This window comes from Spea bombifrons, chromosome 7 (assembly GCF_027358695.1).
Source record: "Spea bombifrons isolate aSpeBom1 chromosome 7, aSpeBom1.2.pri, whole genome shotgun sequence".
In the NCBI taxonomy this organism is placed as follows: Eukaryota; Metazoa; Chordata; class Amphibia; order Anura; family Pelobatidae; genus Spea; species Spea bombifrons.
The window spans coordinates 45,904,259-45,927,294 of NC_071093.1; the positions used below are offsets into that span (position 1 = coordinate 45,904,259).

The window sequence follows — 23,036 nt, forward strand, 5'->3', positions numbered from 1 at the left end:
CACCAATGGAGAGACAGATGTACGTCCACGCGATAAAAACACCCCGATTCATACACACCGGCTCGGAGAAGTCACACACCGGCTGCTACACGTAGAAGAATCGTTTAGAGGCGGCGAGAGTTTCTTTAAACGGACAAAACCAAGAAACGCACAGAAAGTTCTGGAAGTCGCTGGGATAGAAGTTTATTAATTAAGAGATTTTCTGGAACAAACGGCTGCAAATTGTGAAGAACAGTCCAGGAGCGGCGCTCAGTAGTTGCTCTGGTTCTGCTGGTCGCGTCGGTACCCTCGCCTCATGTACCCGCCGCCGCCGCCACCTTCTTTCCTCTGGTACGAGTCTTTTTGATCTGGGGAACAAGACATGAGCTTACTAATCACCTCATTACCACCCTGGCAGAGAGGCAGATGCTCTTCCACACCAATAGCCCAATGGCCCAATGGGCAGGCGCAGGAAGCTTCGGCTCGAGCCCCTCCCAACAGCAGGACACCCGAGTCTCACGTTGGCCTGCCATACGCGCAGCAGGTTAAAGGACCCCCTGCAGCCCTTCTCACCTCGGTTAAAGTATCCGCCATAGCTGCCTTGCTTATGGTCGAATATCCTCTCGTTGTTCTCCACCAGATTTCCCAGCTTCTCGGCCAACTGCAGCGCGGTATTCTGAAGGGAGCTGGGCTCGGTGCCGTGCATCACCACCGTCTGGGTCGGCTGATCCAGGGACGCCTGCAAAGGGAACGGTGCGGATAAGACAACTGAGACGGGGACCGATGTGGCCTGCCGATTAACGAGAGCCAAACCGGGGCTTTCGAGACGGATTTCAGAAGCTAAAACCGTGTACCGGGGCCCAACTCACCCTGAGTTCCTCGCTAATAATCATCTTGCTGATGATGCTGTGCACCATGGGAATATCCAGCTGGAACATGTCGGCCAAAATACCCATCCTGCAAAACAAATACAAAACGTAACCCGAGCCCATGAAACATCCTCACGCGGGGAGACGATCAGCACAAAGGCCTCACCTGATGGAGTCGTAGACGCTGCTGTATGTGAACAGGTACGTGCGCAGAGACTCCTCCTGGAACAGACACTGGGGTACAGCAGGGGAGGCTATTAAGGAATCCAGAATGACCGGTCAAGGGTTTGATACCTGTGAAATACCACATGCAACGACCTGAGGGCAGTCAGGCTATGGATGCGGACATTACGCCAACGTCTCACCCGCTTTTGCTTTCTCCGAGATCCTCCTCAATGGGCACTGCCAACATGGGCCGGATGCCCAGCTTTCTGAGTCTCCCGACACACTCTTGGATCTCAGGAAGAGTCTCTCCAGCAACGAACTGCCCGTAAACCGAGCCTCTCATCCTTCATTCAAAGAGACGGCGGCCCAGCAGTCTTCGAGACACAGACATCAGCTGGTGGGGGGGGGGAGCAAAAAGATGGACATCTGATGAAAAAAGATCTGAGATGTGATGAAAATGAACGGAGATGAACGGATTACAGAGCTCAGAAAATTAGAGGCTCAGAAGCCCCAGATCTTCTGATGAAGGTCACAGTGAAGATCGAAACATTGACCATTAACAAAACTTGTGCATTCTCTTAACTCATGCAAGTTCACCAGCGATCACCAAAGAGTCTCCCAAAAATGGGCCATACGTTGAAACGTCTCAGCGGATTAGCTTCATCCGTTGGTGCATCTCGCAGAAGAACCTGGCCAAGGAGCGTCTTCAAATACAGACAGGACACCAAAATCAACGAAACAGGAGTTACGAGGCTACAGGAGTTCGTTTAAAACCATCTCAGTCTTTCAAAACCAACTCTCACCATGGCAAGCAGGACGCCGGGAGTTCTGCCCAATAAAACTAAAGGTAAACATTTTGCTGGAGTATCGATGGCAGACGCCCAACCCTTTGCCGTAGGGTAACCCTTGTTGGAACTTGAGGCCTTTCTTCATTTTATAGACAGTGGCTTCTGAAGTTATAAATGGGAATATTAAACAGGACTTATTATTTTTCTACTTTTGTGCCCCAGAGATATTTTGCGCATTCAAAGCCAATCATAAGTGTCCCTAAAACAAAGCTTTGTGGGATCTCCTGCTTGGCCACAGGTATCTCGGTCAATAGCCCTGAAGGCTCTTTTGGGATGACTGAGAAACCGACATCTTGAACTTTGAAGTAAGGAGATCCTGAAACCCACAATGTTGGTGGCCATGAGGACTAAGTTTACATCTGCTGCCCCCCTGACTCCTGTCCATAAGTCTATTTAGATGGTCAGGTATCAAACAGAAACATCTTTGGTCCAGTCTATTCTACCATTACTGGTGTGGAGCTTTACGGAGCTCGTTTTACAGGTGGATTTGGTTTGGTTGCATCCATCTGTTCTGCTCAGTTGGACATCATTTCTCCCTTTGGTTGAGTTAGCTGTCTTTGGCTTCATTGGGTCACTTGATGCATCTTCTCGAGAGGTCTTTCAGAGATCGCTTTATGTTTATTTGGGTGAAAGGGATAGGAAACCTCCATGATCACAGAGGCCATATTCCAGAAACACCAATCTGGATCATGCAAGGTCCGTCTCAGCCATTGGGCACGTTGTCGGCCTAAATGATGGAATGGCCCTCAATGCTCTAGCAGTGGGACAGAGGCTTTAAATACTGAATCAGAATTTAAGGTCCGTCCCTGTCATCTTCTTCTCATATTCAGCATCAAATTTCTCCGACTGAGATACAGTAAAGTGATTCATCCAATCGCCAACTTCTCCTGCAAGAGAAAAAAAAATGTTGGGCAAAATTAACGGCAGGAAGGGGAGGACAACCTGGGCCGTATTCAGACGTGGACTTGGAGGTCTGCTTTTCTTACCTTTTCTCATGAAAGATGAGCAGGAATGGTCTAGCAGAGAAGAAGGCAGGGAGGTGTAGTTGGCCATTGGGTTGTCTTTCATGGACTGGAACGAGGTGTGCTGAACTATCTTCTCCAGAACATCCTCCGGAAGATCCCTTCCAATGAACCTCATGATTTTCCTGATCTCACGTTTTGGGTCCTGTCCAGAAAAGATGGGGCTGTGAAATGCCACGGAGCAAGACGTCTCCCTCACCACGTCTTCCTTTGTCTTACCTCCTTCATATCCTCGTAGAACAAGTACAGGATCTGATGCTTCTCCTTAGCTTTCCACCAGCCGATGACATGGTCAAACCAGTTGCCCCAGCCCACTGTGGAGGGAAAGGACCATTAAAGGTCAGCGGAGCCTAAAGCTAAAAAGCACTTTCCCATGTGATATAATCTGTCGGCCCCCAAGGCGCCAACAAAAACAAGGAATAGTTTATAGTCTCAAGGAACGGATCTGGAAATTTACCCAAACCCTCCAGACACAGGGAATATAGGAACATAGAACGCTTGGACCATTCCGTTGCTGTGTAGGCCTCCTTTCCTGTATAGCTCGGTGGGACACTCACCGTTTCCTGACTGTTGTAGCTTCGATTCTCCGGGCTAGGCTTAACTCCCCATTAAAAACCCCCCAATAAAGACACCACACCATAAATATGGATGAGAAAAGGCCACAGCCAATTTTATTTATTAGAGTCATTGTCACGCCAAAACCTGAAACAATAAACATAGGTGCGTTAACAAGGACAACGACTCAAACACCAACATGTAAATATATACAATAAACACCCAAGCTTGCCAAGCAATCCAGGTACCAGAACCAAATGCCACTTAAGGAAGGGACATAGCGAGATGCCCCCACCCTGACCTGAGGTTCCAGCACTGACAGCCAAGAACCTCCCACCAGATGTTACCAACCATTCACTTACCACCACATTAACCCCCTGGATACCTGGCAAGCTGCCGCCCCACAGACTGTGACAACCGACACAAACCTACAAACAAAAGAAAAAGGGAGGGTGGGACGCGCAACCAGGTAAGCTAACCACAAAAAAATGGTTCCTGAGCCCGGGAAAGCAGCCACTTATATAATCTTCCCCCAACTCCACCCCCGAAATTCCCGCCAAAAAGCCTACCCCTCCTCCGCACAACAGTCAATTTAGATTGTCAGGTATCAAACAGAAACGTCTTTGGTCCAGTCTATTCTACCATTACTGGTGTGGAAGGAGAGCTTTACGGAGCTCGTTTTACGGGTAGATTTGGTTTGGTTGCATCCATGTGTTCTGCTCAGTTGGACATCATTTCTCCCTTTGGTTGAGTAAGCTGTCTTTGGCTTCATTGGGTCACTTGATGCATCTTATCGAGAGGTCTCTCAGAGATCGCTTTATGTTTATTTGGGTGAAAGGGATAGGAAACCTCCATGATCACAGAGGCCATATTCCAGAAACACCAATCTGAATCATGCAAGGTCCGTCTCAGCCATTGGGCGCGTTGTCGGCCTAAATGATGGAATGGCCCTCAATGCTCTAGCAGTGGGACAGAGGCTTTAAATACTGAATCGGAATTTAAGGTTCGTCCCTGTCATCTTCTTCTCATATTCAGCATCAAATTTCTCCGACTGAGATACAGTAAAGTGATTCATCCAATCGCCAACTTCTCCTGCAAGAGAAAAAAAAATGTTGGGCAAAATTAACGGCAGGAAGAGGAGGACAACCTGGGCCGTATTCAGACGTGGACTTGGAGGTCTGCTTTTCTTACCTTTTCTCATGAAAGGGGAGCAGGAATGGTCTAGCAGAGAAGCAGGCAGGGAGGTGTAGTTGGCCATAGGGTTGTCTTTCATGGCCTGGAACGAGGTGTGCTGAACTATCTTCTCCAGAACATCCTCCGGAAGATCCCTTCCAATGAACCTCATGATTTTCCTGATCTCACGTTTTGGGTCCTGTCCAGAAAAGATGGGGCTGTGAAATGCCACGGAGCGAGACGTCTCCCTCACCACGTCTTCCTTTGTCTTACCTCCTTCATATCCTCGTAGAACAAGTACAGGATCTGATGCTTCTCCTTAGCTTTCCACCAGCCGATGACATGGTCAAACCAGTTGCCCCAGCCCACTATGGAGGGAAAGGACCATTAAGGGTCAGCGGAGCCTAAAGCTAAAAAGCACTTTCCCATGTGATATAATCTGTCGGCCCCCAAGGCGCCAACAAAAACAAGGAATAGTTTATAGTCTCAAGGAACGGATCTGGAAATTCACCCAAACCCTCCAGACATAGGGAATATAGAACGCTTGGACCATTCCGTTGCTGTGTAGGCCTCCTTTCCAGTATAGCTCGGTGGGACACTCACCGTTTCCTTCCAGAAATTTCTCTGCGTACGTCTCCCATAGGCCAGGATCGGGCTGGGTTTTGTTCATTCGGTCGAAGTGATAGTAGGATACGGCGTTGTCCTTGGCATTCCGAGCGATGTAGATCACCTAGAAGAAGCAGCAATCTGTGACTGAGCTTCTAATGATCAAGCTCCCCCCCCCGTCAACCATTGACCGGCCAATTTAAAAAACGTGTGGGGACGAGGCCATCTTTCACAATTAAGGTTCCTGCCGACGCCTCTTACCTTGCAGTTTTGATCCCAGAAGGATTTTGGGACCAGTTCGTACGGCAGGTGGGTTTTGATCATGCGCGGAGGAGGTGTCACTTCCAATATATCCACCCCTGTCAGAAGAAGAAGAGATACCGCCCCATTAACACTCTAAATATCGAGTACTGGGACATTGGAGCGCGGACACTCACTCACCCGATGGGATGGGAGGAGGGGGGCAGATCTCCAGGAAGGGGAAGCGGACGTGAATCGGGGCACGTTTAGCTTTTTCCACATCTCCTTCGTTCACAATTAAGTCCACTATCTCCTGTGTCCACGTGGTGCCTACGAGATGGGGGGGGGCAGGTATAAAACCAGAAATTAGCCAATAAAACGATACCAATAACTGAAGAGAAAACAACTAAGGGGGGGAACGTCATCGATATATCTCGAGGAATGCAAATGCCCCGCATCTAAGGTGTCCAGAGCTGCACACCTGTGGAGGGCCCAGGAAGGAATAGCTAGCTTCATTGGGGGGCACATTTGGGGATTGGGGCCACCTGTCCACACATCAAGTCCATACACGAAAAAAACGTCGCAGTTACAGAGTGAGGCAGGGTGGCCATGTAGAGACCTCCATTCATTTTGCAGATCCCTGGGCCGGTCACAGATCTCCTCAGTGAAGATGTCTCCGTGGGGTCCGGAGCCGACCTCTCACCTGCTTTGGGATACGTCGATATTAGGAGGTCATCTGGAAGGGCCTGGAAATTCTCAATCCTCTCCCAACTACTAGCAATGGGCTTCATGAGGGGGACCCCATGGACCAGGCGTAAGGGGAAGCGGTAGAAGACCCCATCAAGGATCTTCAGCAGTATCTTGTTAAAATCCTTGTCCATCTGTGAACAGGACAGACGTTAAACGTACCCCCTGGAACCCCTCCCGTGGTGGCCAGGGGGCTTTTAAACCAATGACGCCCCCTTCTGATATAACGGCCTGGGGCGGTGAGGTCAGCGAAGTTTTATTATTACAATTGAACATCATCCGCAACACCCTCTGCCACTCCTTACACAGACAGACCTTTTGGCTGCACTTCTGGCTTTTCCTGCTCCCCTGAAACCCAGAACCCGCCGGCGGATCGCCCCCATCCGGCCCCCGTCTAGTTGCCCGTTTCCTCTGCTGTAAAGACTCAAGCCTTAATCAGTCGTTGGTCTCGTCTTAGATTCAGGAGCCGTATGTCTATCCCATGCATGTTTAATACCCCCACTGAATTACCCTCTACCACTTCTGCTGGGAGGCTGCTCCACTTATCTACCACCCTCTCAGTAAAGTAAAACTCCCTTTCGGTCTCTTATTGTAACTTTTCTCCTCCTATGACATAAACTTCCCTCCCGTCCTTTATTAAATCCCTTTCTGTATGTAAATGTCTCTCCCTCTTCTCTCCCCCAAGCCGGACATAGCGATACCCCTCAGTCTTTCCTCACCATGTTAGTCGTCTCCTATGAGCTCTCTCCAATGTGTCAATATCCTTCTGTAGATGGGTTCTCCAGAACTGTACCCACTACTCTAGACGAGGTCTGACCTTCTGTGGCACCGATAAGCTCCGCACCCACTGACTGATACCCCATGCCCCGGTACCCCTGATCTTCCTGTTCAAGCACGATACCCCAGAGACATTATAAAGACCCCCCCCCCTCTCCCCACGACTCACCTTCTCGGACGGTGCGCTTTCTGGTCTCCTCTCTCCACCCTTTGGCCCAAATAAAATTTATACGTCCTGATAACGCGCGTCAGAGGAGGGGTCCCCTGGGGAGACTGAGGGAGAGGTTAACAACGCACCAGAATCCAGGGGCCGGATCGTGGGGAGGAATAAATGGCTCTCCTCCCATAAACATCAACAAAAGTATCCGGTGACATTACAGGCGGGGATATTTCACGTTTTATTAAAGTGCGACCGGTGGAAGATTTTGATCCCTTTGGCGAGGCTGTTTGTCGAGAGTCCAAGAGCTCTGGAGTTTTATCTTTCTTTGCACAATACGGTGCATGATGTCAGCAAAACCTTTCCCCCGGTTATCAGATCACAGAGGGGTTAACTAGTTGTTCCCCAGGGGCAGAAAAACTCCACCCGGGGTACTAGGAGGCTGCTCCCCTGTGGCTGTCGTTGGCCGTAGCGAGGTACAGAAGCATCCATAGAACTCCTCGGGACGGAGGCAGCTTTTACTGCGTGGCAAGACTTTCCTGGTATTTAAGGACCCGATCATGTGGGGTAGGGGTGGTAACAGGACTGGGTTCAGGAGCACAGGAGAGTTTGCAAACTTAAGGGATAAGTACACTATAGAGGGCAGTTAGGGGCAGGTCAGAGAATGAATGCCCCTTCTCGGGGGTCCTCGTTAGTTTAACGTCCGGTGAATTGTAACCGAATAAAGCAGCTTCTGGCGCCTGCAGACATCGCACGTTTCCCATCATCCGCGGCCTCAAAAGTCAGATATTCAGGGTTAAAAATAGGAAAGGGAAGCGGAGGGAGAGCCGCCCGGGGGTAGGGGGTATTAGGACAGGCGAGGAACTGGAAGGGAAGTAAGGACACGGCGGAGAAAAGGAGCGCAGCCAAAGGTCACACAGGAGGGCGTTTTATTTGGAAAAGCAGTTGTCATAGAGAGTGGGGAGCGAGGCCACAAGTAGGAGAGAAAACGGGAGAGAGGAGCTGAATAGCAGCCGACGTGCCACACGTGAGAACGCCTTTAACGCCGTCCACCAGCCGAGACGCCTCGGTGCCGTCCAGACCAAAAGCGGCCGCTCCTGACTCAACTCCTAGAACCCTCAGCCAGTCACATCTACCAATACGAACGCAAGCAAGTCCATGATATCCTCAAACCGGATAGGAGGGTCCAGAAACGCTGCCCACGCCCCAGCTCTCCACCAATGGAGAGACAGATGTACGTCCACGCGATAAAAACACCCCGATTCATACACACCGGCTCGGAGAAGTCACACACCGGCTGCTACACATAGAAGAATCGTTTAGAGGCGGCGAGAGTTTCTTTAAACGGACAAAACCAACAAACGCACAGAAAGTTCTGGAAGTCGCTGGGATAGAAGTTTATTAATTAAAAGATTTTCCGGAACAAATGGCTGCAAATTGTGTCTGAGAAGTAACAGGACAGGAGCGGCGCTCAGTAGTTGCTCTGGTTCTGCTGGTCGCGTCGGTACCCTCGCCTCATGTACCCGCCGCCGCCGCCACCTTCTTTCCTCTGGTACGAGTCTTTTTGATCTGGGGAACAAGACATGAGCTTACTAATCACCTCATTACCACCCTGGCAGAGAGGCAGATGCTCTTCCACACCAACAGCCCAATGGCCCGGCGCAGGAAGCTTAGGCTCAAGCCCCTGCCAACAGCAGGACACCCGAGTCTCATGTTGGCCGCCATACGCACAGCAGGTTAAAGGACCCCCTGCAGCCCTTCTCACCTCGGTTAAAGTATCCGCCATAGCTGCCTTGCTTATGGTCGAATATCCTCTCGTTGTTTTCCACCAGATTTCCCAGCTTCTCGGCCAACTGCAGCGCGGTATTCTGAAGGGAGCTGGGCTCGGTGCCGTGCATCACCACCGTCTGGGTCGGCTGATCCAGGGACGCCTGCAAAGGGAACGGTGCAGATAAGACAACTGAGACGGGGACCGATGTGGCCTGCCGATTAACGAGAGCCAAACCGGGCTTTCGAGACGGATTTCAGAAGCTAAAACCGTGTACCGGGGCCCAACTCACCATGAGCTCCTCGCTAATAATCATCTTGCTGATGATGCTGTGCACCATGGGAATATCCAGCTGGAACATGTCGGCCAAAATACCCATCCTGCAAAACAAATACAAAACGTAACCCGAGCCCATGAAACATCCTCACGCGGGGAGACGAGCAGCACAAAGGCCTCACCTGATGGAGTCGTAGACGCTGCTGTATGTGAACAGGTACGTGCGCAGAGACTCCTCCTGGATCTTCCTGCGGAGGGAATTACGGGCATAACGTGAGACTCTCCACGGGGCAACAGCGAGTAAACCATGAACGTCCGGGGCTGCTGACCCAACGGACACCCCGGGGTAATTCTCACACCCGGCCGGCGTGGCGTCACCCACCTGATGAGCATGTTACGCACTCGGTCGGCCTCCGGGAACAGGTCCCACACTTTCCCGTTCATCTTCTCGTTGATGATGAAGTTCTTGCACGTCTTCCAGTCGCCCATCTTCATGGCCTTCGAGGCGGCCACCACGTGCTCCCTCATGCTCTCCGGGGGACCTGCGGGTCACAAGCTTTACGGTGAGACCAAGTCGCATCGTACGTAACCTTACTCGGTCCTTGACGTTGTATCGATTGTATTAACCTTTAACGCTTATGCTTGGAGGCTGCTCCACGTACCTACCACCCTCTAAGCCTGGTAAAACTTACACGCATCTATCTTTAAAATAACCTGGCTTTAAACCCCACTCCACGACACTCCGCTCACCTAGCAATGGCTGCCTTTCTCCTACGCGGAGCTGGTGGTGGAACTGCTTGCTGATCATCCTCCTGCGGGCATCGAATTCATGCGCAGCCATGTACGGGATCTCCAGCAGCATGGCGGACACGAGGTACACGCATTCGAGCAGCTCCAGGTTGATGTGCATGTGGAATGGGATCTGTCGCCGCTTCTCTATCTTCTCCTGCTCCTGGTTCCTCTCCTGCATGGTCCTCATTAATAACCCCTGGCCCAGAAGCTCCTTGGCTCGGCCGCTGGACTGGATGTCGAGCAGCGCGTTGTGGGCATCGCGGATCATGCCCTGGCGGAAAGCGCAGATGCCCAGCTGCACCATGGTTCTGTTATACAAAATCTAAAAAAAAAAAAACTACATATAAATAGCAATTCCTAGAAATCACGTGCGTGACGCCATCGACGTCCGAGGCTGTCCCGTCTCTATGCCCTGCAGCCCAGTGAGTGTCCCCTCCCCCCTTTACCTGTACTGGGGGGTCCGCGTGTTGGATGTTGTCCTGCAGGTGGGACATGAGCATGAGGTCCCGGGCTTGGAACCAGCGGTTGTGAAGAGCGTGGTGGTAGATGTGGCAGAGGATCGCGCAGGTGCGAATGCGGTCCGTTCGGTCCTTGGCGTAGATATATTTGCACAATCTGTCCATCAAAACAGCGCTGTCTTCTGCTTCGTTCTCCGCCTGGTCCTGCTCCGACTGAAATAAAGTATAAATACATTAAATAAAAAAATGTATACAAAGCTACGGAAAAGATAAATTTAACCATTTCCCTTCTATTGACGTTTTGGACAAATAAGCCTTTTCAAGGCGGTGTCGGCCATCTTTAGGACGTACGGACACAAATCAACCATTTAAGAGTTAATTTGTGAACCCGGAGCACTACGGGAGACAGATTACCTTGGACTCCTGCTCTGTGCTGAGCTGCCGTTGGTGGGCTTTGTAATCGAACTTGTAGTAGGTGTGCATGATCCTGCGCAGGTACACCCTGCAGATCTCCTCCGTGCTGCCTTTCTCCTGTAGGTACTTCTGCAGGCGCTCGATCACCTCGCACACGCGAGCCTCGTCCTTCAGGTTATCCACGTACTCTGCGGGAGACAGGCGGTTAGAGGGGGTTTGGGACGGGGGGGCCCGCGGCAGACGCAGACGGGAGCAGCAGGTCGGTGCCCACCTTGGGAGTGCGGGTCTGTGTTCTGCATGATTTTGGTGAACTCCTCGTCCATTCTTTCGACCAGCGTGAGGATGCAGCCGCGCACGCGGATGGGCTGGGGGGGGGCGAGAGGGAAAGGCACGATTAACACAATGCAGAGAAACGGCCGCTGACTGCATCAGAAACCGGATCTACAACAAGCGAAATGCGTCGGCTGCCATCTATGACAACGACCTGAACACTGGATACAGTCCTAGAGGTAATAAACCAACGCATTTCGCATGATGACATCAGAGCAGCGGATGGGTATCGGTACCTGGTCCGAGTTCACAAGGTTTTCAGAGTCCTCGGCAATATTCTCCCCGATGAACATGTTGGGATTGGCAAACAGGATGTCCAGGAGATCGTGGATACAATCCAAGCATTTCTTCCACATATCCGCCTGACAACGACAAATAACATTATGAGGGGGGCGCGCGGGGCGAGACACGGCGGGGCGAGACAGCGGGTATACAGCCCCCGCACGGACCCCACGCCAGCACCGCCATTACCTTCATGTACGCGGCCAGGTTGGGATTATAATCGTACAGAGACGCCACGATGTTGAACTTTATCTTGACGCTTATGCCCTGTCCGAGGTTGTGCTCCTCTGCGATTCCAACCAACAGGTGAAGAAGATCGATTTGGGCCGCCCTGCAGGAAGAGAGAAGGGTCAGATAAGAGAGAAGGGTCAGATAAGAGAGAAGGGTCAGAAAGCGGGGGGGGGGCGACAGTGATTCGCACGGATCTAAGCGAGTATCAGGCCGCACTCACCTGTCTGTGCCCTTCTTTCCTCTGGCCTGGAGGATTTCGTTGAGTTTCTTGACGACGATGGCCGGGGTGATCTCCGTGCCTTTAGCGAACATCTTGGGTTTTTCCTGTACAGGTGGGACGGGGAAGATGTGAGGATAACGAGCAGAGCCGAGGCAGTTGGTGAGTCTGAGTGACCCTCCAGCCCCTTACTAACCTTAACCATGGGAGCGCCTCCCTTAACCTTCTCCCACTCTCCGGCGCCATCGTTCTCGTCTTCCTCTCCTTCTCCCTCGTCGTCTCTCTTCTTTTCTTTCCGATGCTGCTTCTTCTTGGCTTTCTCGTCGCTCTTCTTCTCGGTGGTCTGGACTCCGTCGGGGGCCGCCCTGATAGAATAAAATGTTACCTTAAAATGGAAGCCACTCCAACCAGCAAAGCCTAATCCACTCATCTGACTGCAACTCACAGACACTTGGGGGCCGAATGGGGCCGATTCACGGCACCAGCTGTAAGTTACTCAGATGTCGGCAGCAAGCTGAGGTGCGACCGGAACCCCCGATTCCCCGAGCGCCGCTCTCCTCCGCCCCGTACCCCTTTACTTACTTTTTAAGGAACTTGTAGGCCAGGGAGGTGTGCTTTCCCTCGTTATCATCAGACTCGGAGTCGGAGTCTTCAGAGTCTGAGCCCCAATCTTCATCATCAGAGGATTCCTCGTCATCATCATCCAACTCCTGCAGGAAACAGAACCGGGTTAAACCTCTCGGCACACCGGGGGCCGCTTCCACGGAGGGGCAAAAGAACAGTAATCACAAGTATTTTAACAGATCAGAACATCCGCCTGCCACCCATAATCCTCCTCACCTCTGCTTTCTTCAGGAACTTGTTCCGGGAGTCCGCCGGGGCCGACTCGACCTTCTTCAGGAACTTGCTGGCGCTCATGCCTTCATCCTTTTCGTCGTCGCTGGAAGACGAAGCTGGAAACAGGAATTGGGCAAATTAGGGATTTATTTAAAAAAATAATTAATAATGCGAAGCACTGAATGACATCCGGCTCACGAGGACATCGGTTCCCGTCTGACCCCCACAGCGAGAAACCGCCGACTGCCTCTGGTAAAGTCTAACTCTCACCGTCCGAGTCGTCGTCGTCCCTCTCTCGGTCTTCATCGGCCGACTCTTCCGGATTCTGGCGGGGAAAACAGAGCCTTTACTGAGCGGACGCCACAAACGATTCCCATTTCAGAGTAAAGCCACCGCAGCGATATCCGAACACCCACAGAGCGGAAATAAGTAAAACGAGGTAATAAAACCCAAAACGTGATGAGCGCACGAGACAGAGCGCCGTCCCGGAGTAGCCGAGGCTCCCACCTGCTTGTACGCGCTGATCGCCCCTTCGAAGTCGCGGTTGTACTTGCGCAGCTTCTGCCGGAGGGTACTCAGTGCTTTGGCGTTATTCTTGTTCATCTTCTTCTTGCCCTCTTTGTCCTCCCAGAGCTGCAGAACAAAAAAAACAACATTCTCATTCCTTGCCCCGTAACCGACGGTAACAAAAACCCCTTAAACGGCACAGAATAGCAGGAGAAGAACTGCGCGAGACAGAGGAAGTCTGCAGCCAACCTGCTGCGCCCCCCCCCACCGCAGCCCCCCAAACCTGCCGCGCCCCACACCGGCCGTCAGGTCTGCCCGGCCCCCCCCCAATGCCAGGGACTCGCCTCATTCAAGTAGTCCTCCAGGTCGGACAGGAGGCGGATGTAGAATCGGGGAACCCCCTCCTTGTCCACGATGTTCTTGGCCTTGACGTAGGCTTTGCCCAGCTGCTCGAACTCCTCCAGGCATTTGGTGACGTCTCGGATCTTCATGGCGTTCCGGATGGTCTTAATGAAGTTGGTCAGCTCCTCGAATCTGTGAACGGTGGGTCACGGGTATCAAAAGGGGGGGCAAAAACACACAAAATGAGTTAAAATAAACACTGGGATCATTAGAGCCACCGGCGATCTCCAACAGCCAATCAGATTTCAGAAAGCCTGGTAAATGCCCCCCAAAGTCTCACCTTTTATCCTTGGCACTGCGGACCACGCGCTTGGTGTCCTCCTCATCGTCACTGAGAAGCATCGGCCTGCGGAGAGAAGGATCCAGAGTGGGACGCTGTGCGGACATCACAAGCAGCCCCCCTAACGGAGCCGCCATCTTTATACATTTTAACCCTTAAAACACATTTTCCTACACAATCAGGGGGACCCTCAGCCGCCGGAGCCGCCTTTTATTAGCGGGTGGACGCATCTAACTTTTCCATTGGGGACCCCCCACCCAACAGTATCCCCCCCAAGGGACATAAAGCCGGAGGAGTCACTCACTGCTTGCCATAGGTGCCTCCGACTGGCTTAGGGAGGATCTCATCTCCAGAAACCGATGATTCCGACTCGCTGTCTGAGCCGGTGGCGAAGAAACGCGACATCTTGTCGTCTTTTGCGTGTCACACGATCCTGTCCAACAGGCAGAGAAACAAAGAAATTAACGCCAGATCCTAAAAAACACACTTATAAAAATAACAGCATAACCAAGAGAGGGTGGTAGATAAGTGGAACAGCCTCCCAGCAGAGGGTAATACAGCGAGGGGATTAAACATGCATGGGATAGACATACGGCTCCTGAATCTAAGACGAGACCAACGACTGATTAAGGAGGTTTGCGTCGTTACAGCAGGAGAAACAGGGAGACCAGATGGGGGCCAGATGGGGGCCGATCTGCCGGCAGGTTCTGGTTTCCTTAGTTTACAAAGTCTTGGCTCTCCAGCAACTCTCATCACTCACAGAAGGGATAAAACATGCGCTGCGCTCTATTCATATTCACAAATAAAAAAATAATTAAAGAAGGGACCCCGGCCCCGGCAGAGCGGACACGTAGTGGTCGGGCAGACGGGGGCCGGATGTTACCCAGTTACTATTTTATTGAGACCACCTCTGGAAACCGGTCACTGGGGAGCTGCAGTAACAGGACACGGATTGCAAGCTCTGCGGGTCAGGGCGCTAAAGGGCTTTGCTTATATTGGTTCAGGTATTTTGGGTTAACCCTTTCAGGTGCTGCATCAACCCCTCTCATTGCTGTTACACAGAACCCACCAATCACCATGGCCGGAAAGACACAGAAATGAAAAATACCCCACGAGCGGGGCAGTATGGGAGATCTCAGACACAGCCGGGCCGGCCCATCAGCCTCTAGAGTGCCAGCTCTCGGGCCCATTCTCTGTGTGTTTAATGCTGACAGATACCCCCCTTCCTGCCACTCGGGCTACACAGAAGCTCCAGGGAAGATCTATCCCGAGCCCTGATCACTATCTGGCTCCTCCATATTGGCTGCTTTCCCTCCATGATGCTGCCACACAGCGCCTCTCCTCCCTGTTGGATCCGAGGCCTTCTCCTTCTAGCCCCGCAGGCCCCCCGGGCACTGTACGGCTACGCTCAGACCCCAGCGCCCCCGGAATGGAGCTCCCCTCCTAACCGCGTTCCTTGTCTCACCTCTGGCAACACACACACGCGGCAGGCCCGGCTGGAAAAGGCGCAGAAAAGAATGGCCACCGGGTCAATGCGCATGCGCTGCGCCGGCACAGTCACCCAAACCGGAAGCTCGCCTCGCTTCCGCTATTTAATGCTCACCGGACTACATTACCCAAAATGCCCCGCGTACCATGATTATTGATCCGCATGGCAAGACGGGATACGTAGGCTAGGCACTCACGGCGGCGGCAATGGACTACATTATCCGAAATGCACCGCGCCCAAACCTTTTTCATTGCTACTGCGGCAAGTCAGCGGTTTCAGGGCACGTGACAGCGGCTACACACGCTACCCAGTATCCTTTGCGGCGAGGTCACCTGATCATTTTCTCCTCACGGCCCTTGCTCGGCGTACAGACGTACTCTCTCGCTGCAGAACGGAGGCCGCGGGAGTTTAACCCCGAGTATTACGTTTTGGGGCCTGAACATCGTTGTATCGGACTGCGTCTCCTCAGCTCGCTCAGAGACTGCGGAATTTTTGTCCGGTGAGACGCGCACTGAAAGCAACAGTAACCCCAAAGCGTGTAAAGTGTTAAAAATAAACAAAAACAAGTACCGGGGAGGAAAAAAAAAGCAATGATTCATCATGGAAACTATGGCTTTGTACCAGTATTTTATTCAGCTACCCCTGGCCTCTGCCGCCTGGGCTCCAGTTTTACAACCAGACAATTTTTATGCTGGAACGATGAATAAAACCTAAGAATCATTCAGTGATTTAAAAAAGTTATTTTTAAAGCATACAAATATTTCGAATAATTTATCAGTCTCGACACAGCAACTAAAAAAATAAAAAATGGCGTCCTTATGATTTTCTCAATCGGAATCCAGAAATGGGAGGAGGAGGGCAGGTTTAGCAATTCTAAAACTTTGCCAAACGCGGTAATGCCTAGCGGTCTATTCGGACCTGAAAGTGCGTGGTGGAGTTTTGCCCGCGGTTTTGCCCCAGAGGGTCATCCCAGGCTGCAGAAGTAGTTGTGGACTGGAATCGCGATCGCCCCGGATATAGAGATCCCCAGGGTGTCCGACACGCAGGCGGCTCCCATGGCAAACTCCTTGTGCTCCGGCTTACTCTGCGGCAAAAAGGGGTTAAAGCACCAAATTAGTCATATTTATTTAGAAGATGGGGATTTTCCCCTAAAATATATTTTTTTTAACCACTTTTTATAAATTTTATTTTACAAAGCGCAACATACGAGAAGCACTAAATATGTCTTTGCCTGAATTTTTTATTTTTTTAAATAAAAAGGTTCCGCAGGAGAGTTATCGCTTATGGCCGAACAAGGCCACAGACGCCGACCGCTCACCTCCTCGGCGATGTTGTTGAAGGTGTTCACGTAGGCCGCTCCGCCGAGCAAACCCTCAAACACGATTATCAGGAAAATAACCGGAATTCCGAGATGAGGGAGGAAGAGGCGATAAATCCCGACGAGAAGGAACGTGGCGACGATGCACTAGGATAGAGATGGAGAAAAGTGACGAGGGAGAAAAGCCTGGATTTATGTGATAAAAAGAGAGACGGAAGAGCGCGAGCGGCCGCACCTGGAGCACGGAGAGGACCCAAATCCTCCGGATTCTTACACAGCGAAGGGAGGACCGGGACACGAATACCCCCGCCTGGTACAGCATCTGGTACCTGAGAAGGGAGAGGGGAAAAACGTAGAACAAAAACGATAGGGAGACGGAAGCGAAGGGCAAAGAGGACTTAAAGGGCTAGGACTTCAGGATGGAGGCACGTAATGTGTTAATTGTGGGCAATTACAGAAGCTGTTGGGGTGAAGGAATAGCTTTACCATCGGTACTGCTCCGAGTGGCCCATGGAGATGTTTGGAAAATAGATTAATTCATACTGAAAAAAAAGAAAAGAATATTATTACCCCTCACGTAGCAGAACTACCCCTCCGTCTCCGTAACAAGACCCCAGCTGTCCAACGCAGAGCCATCGTGCCTTTGAAAGACGACTTCAGTGGCCGTATTGATGCATAGCGCCGACAGCTCAATCGTCACCAACCCCCAAGACTCTCAGCACCACAAGCATGCGTCACTCACACCACTTCCATACTCACGTGTACCACAATTACACGCTTCCCGTGCTCACGCACCGCCGTTCCTGTGTTCACCTGAATTAGTCCCATCCCGAAACTCATAGCACCACCAACCCCATGCCCACCTCCATTGGACCCATCCCAGCACCCAAAGCACCACCATTTCTACCACCGCGTCCAGCCTTGAGCCCTCATCACCTCCGTTCAACCACAACTAGATTCTTACCAGGCCCTGGTTAATAAAATACTCCGCAAAGTAGACCGTGGACAGCGGGATCATGTATTTAAGCAGAGTCTGTGGTGAGGAGAGAGAGAAACAATCGTCAAAAATACCGGCAATAAACCTGGAGAGAAGTGGAGAAGACGTAATGGAAATAAAGCTACGTGAGAGAGCAGCGAGACAGCATGAGACAGCCGCAGTGAACAGGGGCAAGTGAGACAGCCGCAGTGAGGGAGGGCGAGCGAGACAGCATGAGACAGCCGCAGTGAACGGGGGCAAGTGAGACAGCCGCAGTGAGGGAGGGCGAGCGAGACAGCATGAGACAGCCGCAGTGAACAGGGGCAAGTGAGACAGCCGCAGTGAGGGAGGGCGAGCGAGACAGCATGAGACAGCCGCAGTGAACAGGGGCAAGTGAGACAGCCGCAGTGAGGGAGGGCGAGCGAGACAGCATGAGACAGCCGCAGTGAACGGGGCAAGCGAGACAGCATGAGACAGCCGCAGTGAGGGAGGGCGAGCGAGACAGCATGAGACAGCCGCAGTGAACGGGGGCGAGCGAGACAAGGCGATACAGACAGACAATAAGACAACAACAGAGTTTCCCTGTCTGACCTTGATAATCTTCCACTTCTGCGAGAGCGTTAGATGAGATCTTATATCTGAGCGAGAGAATATAAATATGAAGACGTTGGTTCACGTGAATCGGAGAAAAAAAAATATTTATAATGATTAGTTTTTTTTTTTTAATAGTTTATATTAAAATATTTAAATTTATATTTTTAAAAAAAAAAAAAAAAAAAAAACACCCTTACTGGGACAGAAGAAAAGGAAGGAAAAATAATCCAAACACTATACTAAAATTCAGAATAATTTTTTTTTATTTTTTTTTTTTTTTTTTTTACATAAAAAATAAGTTCTCAGTCGGCGAGGTCAGCACAGGGCCTACCTGTCTCTCGGGACCCGGAGTCCTGTATTAGGGGCTGTTGGTCACTCAAACAGGTATCCAGGGTTTTTGGAAACACCCATCGAGGGAGCGACGCGGGGGGCTTCAGCAGGAAAAAATAACTGGGAGGGGGAAAAAAAGAAAGATGGGGGCAGAGGAAATGCCTTCCATTACTAACACGAGACAAACAATTGTACTTTTTTCCTCCCGATTCACCACCTGACAGTTTTAAAGGTGCTTGGGGGAGGCTTGTGGGTGTGGCTTTGTCGAAGCCTCTCCATTTGCCCAGATGGTTGGTGGGTGCTGTTGTGTTTGGGTTTATGGGCACCAGGGGTATAAATCCCCTTTCCCTTCAAGCTTTCGCCACTGAATCCCCCCCCCCCCACCGGCTCACCTTAAGAGAAGAAGAACTGGGATGACCAGCATGACGAGGAGGGAGTTCCGCGGGGAGAGCCCGACCTCCGTCAGTCCCAAATACGACAGGGAACCCAGGATTCCGGCTCCTCCTGTTCCAGAGGACCAATAAGAAACCACGTCGCTGGGTGAAGAGGGGTATTAAAAGAGGGCATTGAAGAGCAGGATGCAGACGCGAGGGGAACACAAGATCCGAGTGAGAAAGACACAGAAACCGGTCGTTAGAATTTTACTTATTAAGCCGGAGCCTTTATTCGCCCCGACGAGACGCCTTATCTGACATCGAGCGCCTACAGCGCTACTAACAAAGGCAACAGGGTAAAAAACGAGTGGAATTGGCAGAACCTTTCTAAATATAATGGTACCCTCATAGTTGCCAACCGTCCAGAACCGTCTGGCACAGTCCTGCATCCTGGCTCGTTTCCTGTGCGCACAGTACGCGCGTCACGGCGATAGGGGAGTGAGCGGTACCGGCACCGGATGGAGGATATCATGGCGGATCTGTGTCCTCTCCCCATGAAGATCATGAGAACGTCTATATGAAGGTTACCCGGAACAGCCCCCCCCGGGCATGGTCAGATTCTAGAAGTACCTTTGGAAGAAAGCGGTGAGGCTGAGGAACGTTACTTCTCCGAGTCCCGACGAGATGCTGGCAAACACCACACCTGGGGGCATCAACAGGTATTGTTAACGATACAGGTGGCCAGATGGACACGCCGTGCACGTGCACCCAACCGGCAATCACACTCACCGAGCAGACTCACCGCCACCTCGGCGGAATACGACACGATCAAAAAGCTGGCAGCCGCCGTGAGGATGCAGAGAGACACCCTGTAACTGAGAGAGACAGAAAGGACAGCCCGTGACTGAAAGAGCGAGAGACGCCCCGTTACTACACAACACGAGGAGCCCTGGTCACTGACACAGATACCCCGACAGGGAGGAATTACACATGGCGGCCGGTCGTCTCTCACTTGTAGGGGATCAGGTGGATGTAGAAAGGAGCCGTGAACTTGATAACCAGCGTGGGGAGGATGTCTGCGAGGAGCACGGCCTGAAATACAGCACAAAGAGCGATCAGAGACACCGAGACGTCACCAGAAAGGGGCGAGACCGAACAAGAGACGGGTCAGGAACCTGAAACTAAGAGACAGATGGAGGAGAGATCAGATATGGGTGTCTTTAGTCAAGAATCAAACCATTTTTTCAGAAAAAAAGGGGTTCTCGCTCGGCTCAGACCCCCCCCCGGAATAAACGTATAAAACAACCCAGAGACAGAGAGGCGAGGAGCGGGAGTCACGGGACGGGTCAGAGAGACGGCGCCACGTACCGCGGTGGAGATCCGGTTACAATCATAGCGGCTGTTATTGGGGCTGGAGACGTTGAGCTGAGAGAAGAGAGAAAGAAACTCGTCAGCCACCAAACTCATTAACCACAGCCACGGAACGCGTGTCACATGGTGCGCAACGACTACCCAGCCCTGCCACGGAACGCGTGTCACATGGTGCGCAACAACACGACTGTACCCAGCCCTGCCACGGAACGCGTGTCACATGGTGCGCAACGACACGACTACCCAGCCCTGCCACGGAACGCGTGTCACATGGTGCGCAACGACACGACTACCCAGCCCTGTCACGGAACGCGTGTCACATGGTGCGCAACGATACTGTTGGTTGAATTAATGGTCGAATTCTCCTCAGAAAGAGTTTCCTTTATTTAGATCATGCGCAGAATCGAGACAAGGCACACAACAAACAAAAGTTGAAGCGTTGTCTGATTACACATTTTTATTACATGGTTTATATAACCTCTTATCTACTTCTAATAGCATGCATCATTCTGATTGGTTACTTTCCAAGCAGGTTACGCCTATTAAGCTGCATAAATAAGAATGGCCCAGACTTGACCCTTTGCACACATATATATATATATAGAATAACATAGAGTAGGCGTGTTGGCGGGAACTCGTGCATATATCCTAGACTAGACATTTTCTACTTTCTTATATCTTTGTCAGCAATAATATTTACGATAACGCAAGCATTTTTCTAACAGACACGACTACCAAGCCCTGCCACGGAACGCGTGTCACATGGTGCACAACGACACGCCTGTACCCAGCCCTGCCACGGAACGCGTGTCACCCACTGATACCGCAAAAAGAACTCACCGTGGAGGTCTCATTAGTCTCTGTCCTGAGGATGTCGTGAGCTGCGCTGAGCATCACAACGTACGCAAAATTATTACACAGGCCCAGTAACCTGAGAGAGAGAGAGAGAGAGAGATGAACACAGAGATACCCTTTACACCCAGTCACACCCTCCGCCATCCCACGGGGGTAGTTTTATGGGTCTCCCCAGCCACATTATGTGTGATCTCTCAATTACCAAAACGCTGATAAATTCCTCCAGTGGGAGCGCTCGTCCTTCCGAGGCGGTGGGACGGGGAGGACTTCTTCCTCCTCATCTGTAATAAAGGGGAGCAGAATGCGTTATCTATTAAATAAAGTAAAATATATCACCCCGAGAACAGCTGGGGGGCAGAGTCGGATAAAGCGAGGTGGGGGGGTGGGATGGAGTGAGGCTGGGGGGGGCAGAGGCGGATGGAGCGAGGATGGGGGGGTAGAGGCAGATGGAGCGAGGCTGGGGGGGCAGAGGCGGATGGAGCGAGGCTGGGGGGGCAGAGGCGGATGGAGCGAGGCTGGGGGGGGCAGAGGCGGATGGAGCCAGGCTGGGGGGGCAGAGGCGGATGGAGCCAGGCTGGGGGGTAGAGGCAGATGGAGCGAGGCTGGAGAGCTAACAGGACGCTCTCCCTGATCCATCAATAATCAGATGCCCTGTAACCGGGATTATTTACAATCTGATATAAATGGATTGGCTAAATCGTCCTGCTGAATGCGTCACTAGGTGGCACTGATCTACTATACGGGTCAGTCAGATTCTCCTCTCCATCCCCAGGAACTAATATAATTTACCCCCAAATACAGCCTTCCGGCCCCCAGAGCAGGCAGGGAGCTGGGTTACCTTCCCAGTCGGAGCCATAGCTGCCCCCGGTGTTGTCGCTCGGTCTATTCTCCATCTGCGATCATCACTCGGTGTATCCGATCAGCGGTACGGCATGCAGCTTCCTGAATAAACTTCCTGGTTCTCCCAGACCACGCCCCCTCCATAGCTACTGTTACCAAGGATGTGAACTCTTAAAGTGGTGGTGTGCCTCGCCGCGTCATCCAATCGCTTGGCTGTGCCGGTTCATTTATAAAATAATAAAGCTAATTAAAAATACATCGTGATATTACACGCAATATAACCCCCCAGCGCTGTATACAGTAATATAACCCCCAGCGCTGTATACAGTAATATAACCCCCCAGGGCTGTATACAGTAATATAACCCCCAGCGCTGTATACAGTAATATAACCCACAGCGCTGTATACAGTAATATAACCCCCAGCGCTGTATACAGTAATATAACCCCCAGCGCTGTATACAGTAATATAACACCCAGCGCTGTATACAGTAATATAACCCCCCAGCGCTGTATACAGTAATATAACCCCCCAGCGCTGTATACAGTAATATAACACCCAGCGCTGTATACAGTAATATAACCCCCCAGCGCTGTATACAGTAATATAACTCCCCAGCGCTGTATACAGTGATATAACCCCCCAGCGCTGTATACAGTAATATAACCCCCAGCGCTGTATACAGTAATATAACCCCCCAGCGCTGTATACAGTGATATAACCCCCAGCGCTGTATACAGTAATATAACCCCCAGCGCTGTATACAGTAATATAACCCCCAGCGCTGTATACAGTAATATAACCCCCAGCGCTGTATACAGTAATATAACCCCCAGCGCTGTATACAGTAATATAACCCCCCAGCGCTGTATACAGTAATATAACCCCCAGCGCTGTATACAGTAATATAACCCCCAGCGCTGTATACAGTAATATAACCCCCCAGCGCTGTATACA

At 51.4% G+C, this 23,036-nt stretch overlaps 5 protein-coding genes across 5 annotated transcripts; all 5 read right to left on the reverse strand.

Annotated features, from left to right (window-relative positions):
* Nucleotides 1–213: 213 nt before the first annotated feature.
* On the reverse strand, nt 214–2,526 carry LOC128502280 (eukaryotic translation initiation factor 3 subunit C-like). Its single transcript, XM_053472040.1, has 6 exons — nt 2,437–2,526; nt 1,649–1,717; nt 1,015–1,082; nt 849–936; nt 553–718; nt 214–347 (listed from the first exon to the last, which is right to left on the reverse strand). The coding sequence occupies exons 1-6, from the start codon at nt 2,524–2,526 to the stop codon at nt 250–252; spliced, it is 579 nt and encodes a 192-aa protein (XP_053328015.1). The 3' UTR covers nt 214–249.
* Nucleotides 2,398–4,210, reverse strand: LOC128502281 (sulfotransferase 1C1-like). Its single transcript, XM_053472041.1, has 4 exons — nt 4,087–4,210; nt 3,103–3,197; nt 2,848–3,028; nt 2,398–2,748 (listed from the first exon to the last, which is right to left on the reverse strand). The coding sequence occupies exons 1-4, from the start codon at nt 4,208–4,210 to the stop codon at nt 2,648–2,650; spliced, it is 501 nt and encodes a 166-aa protein (XP_053328016.1). The 3' UTR covers nt 2,398–2,647.
* On the reverse strand, nt 4,201–7,067 carry LOC128502282 (sulfotransferase 1B1-like). The gene is made up of 8 exons (XM_053472042.1): nt 7,002–7,067; nt 6,161–6,338; nt 5,659–5,787; nt 5,479–5,576; nt 5,215–5,341; nt 4,885–4,979; nt 4,630–4,810; nt 4,201–4,530 (listed from the first exon to the last, which is right to left on the reverse strand). The coding sequence occupies exons 1-8, from the start codon at nt 7,065–7,067 to the stop codon at nt 4,418–4,420; spliced, it is 987 nt and encodes a 328-aa protein (XP_053328017.1). The 3' UTR covers nt 4,201–4,417.
* A 1,444-nt stretch (nt 7,068–8,511) lies between these two features.
* Nucleotides 8,512–15,510, reverse strand: EIF3CL (eukaryotic translation initiation factor 3 subunit C like). The gene is made up of 21 exons (XM_053470445.1): nt 15,398–15,510; nt 14,237–14,365; nt 13,933–13,998; nt 13,595–13,784; nt 13,251–13,376; nt 13,014–13,068; nt 12,747–12,859; nt 12,489–12,616; nt 12,103–12,271; nt 11,910–12,013; nt 11,648–11,789; nt 11,413–11,538; nt 11,118–11,211; nt 10,847–11,034; nt 10,421–10,645; nt 9,933–10,296; nt 9,565–9,724; nt 9,365–9,430; nt 9,199–9,286; nt 8,904–9,069; nt 8,512–8,707 (listed from the first exon to the last, which is right to left on the reverse strand). The coding sequence occupies exons 2-21, from the start codon at nt 14,335–14,337 to the stop codon at nt 8,610–8,612; spliced, it is 2,769 nt and encodes a 922-aa protein (XP_053326420.1). The 5' UTR covers nt 14,338–14,365; nt 15,398–15,510; the 3' UTR covers nt 8,512–8,609.
* Nucleotides 15,511–16,024: 514 nt separating this feature from the next.
* Nucleotides 16,025–22,204, reverse strand: CLN3 (CLN3 lysosomal/endosomal transmembrane protein, battenin). The gene is made up of 16 exons (XM_053471208.1): nt 22,078–22,204; nt 21,442–21,520; nt 21,225–21,315; nt 20,382–20,438; nt 20,026–20,105; nt 19,803–19,888; nt 19,644–19,716; nt 19,032–19,175; nt 18,641–18,759; nt 18,307–18,353; nt 17,704–17,772; nt 17,226–17,281; nt 16,975–17,068; nt 16,740–16,886; nt 16,340–16,505; nt 16,025–16,131 (listed from the first exon to the last, which is right to left on the reverse strand). Exons 1-15 carry the CDS (start codon nt 22,130–22,132, stop codon nt 16,386–16,388), a joined length of 1,317 nt encoding a protein of 438 aa, XP_053327183.1. The 5' UTR covers nt 22,133–22,204; the 3' UTR covers nt 16,025–16,131; nt 16,340–16,385.
* Nucleotides 22,205–23,036: the final 832 nt, after the last annotated feature.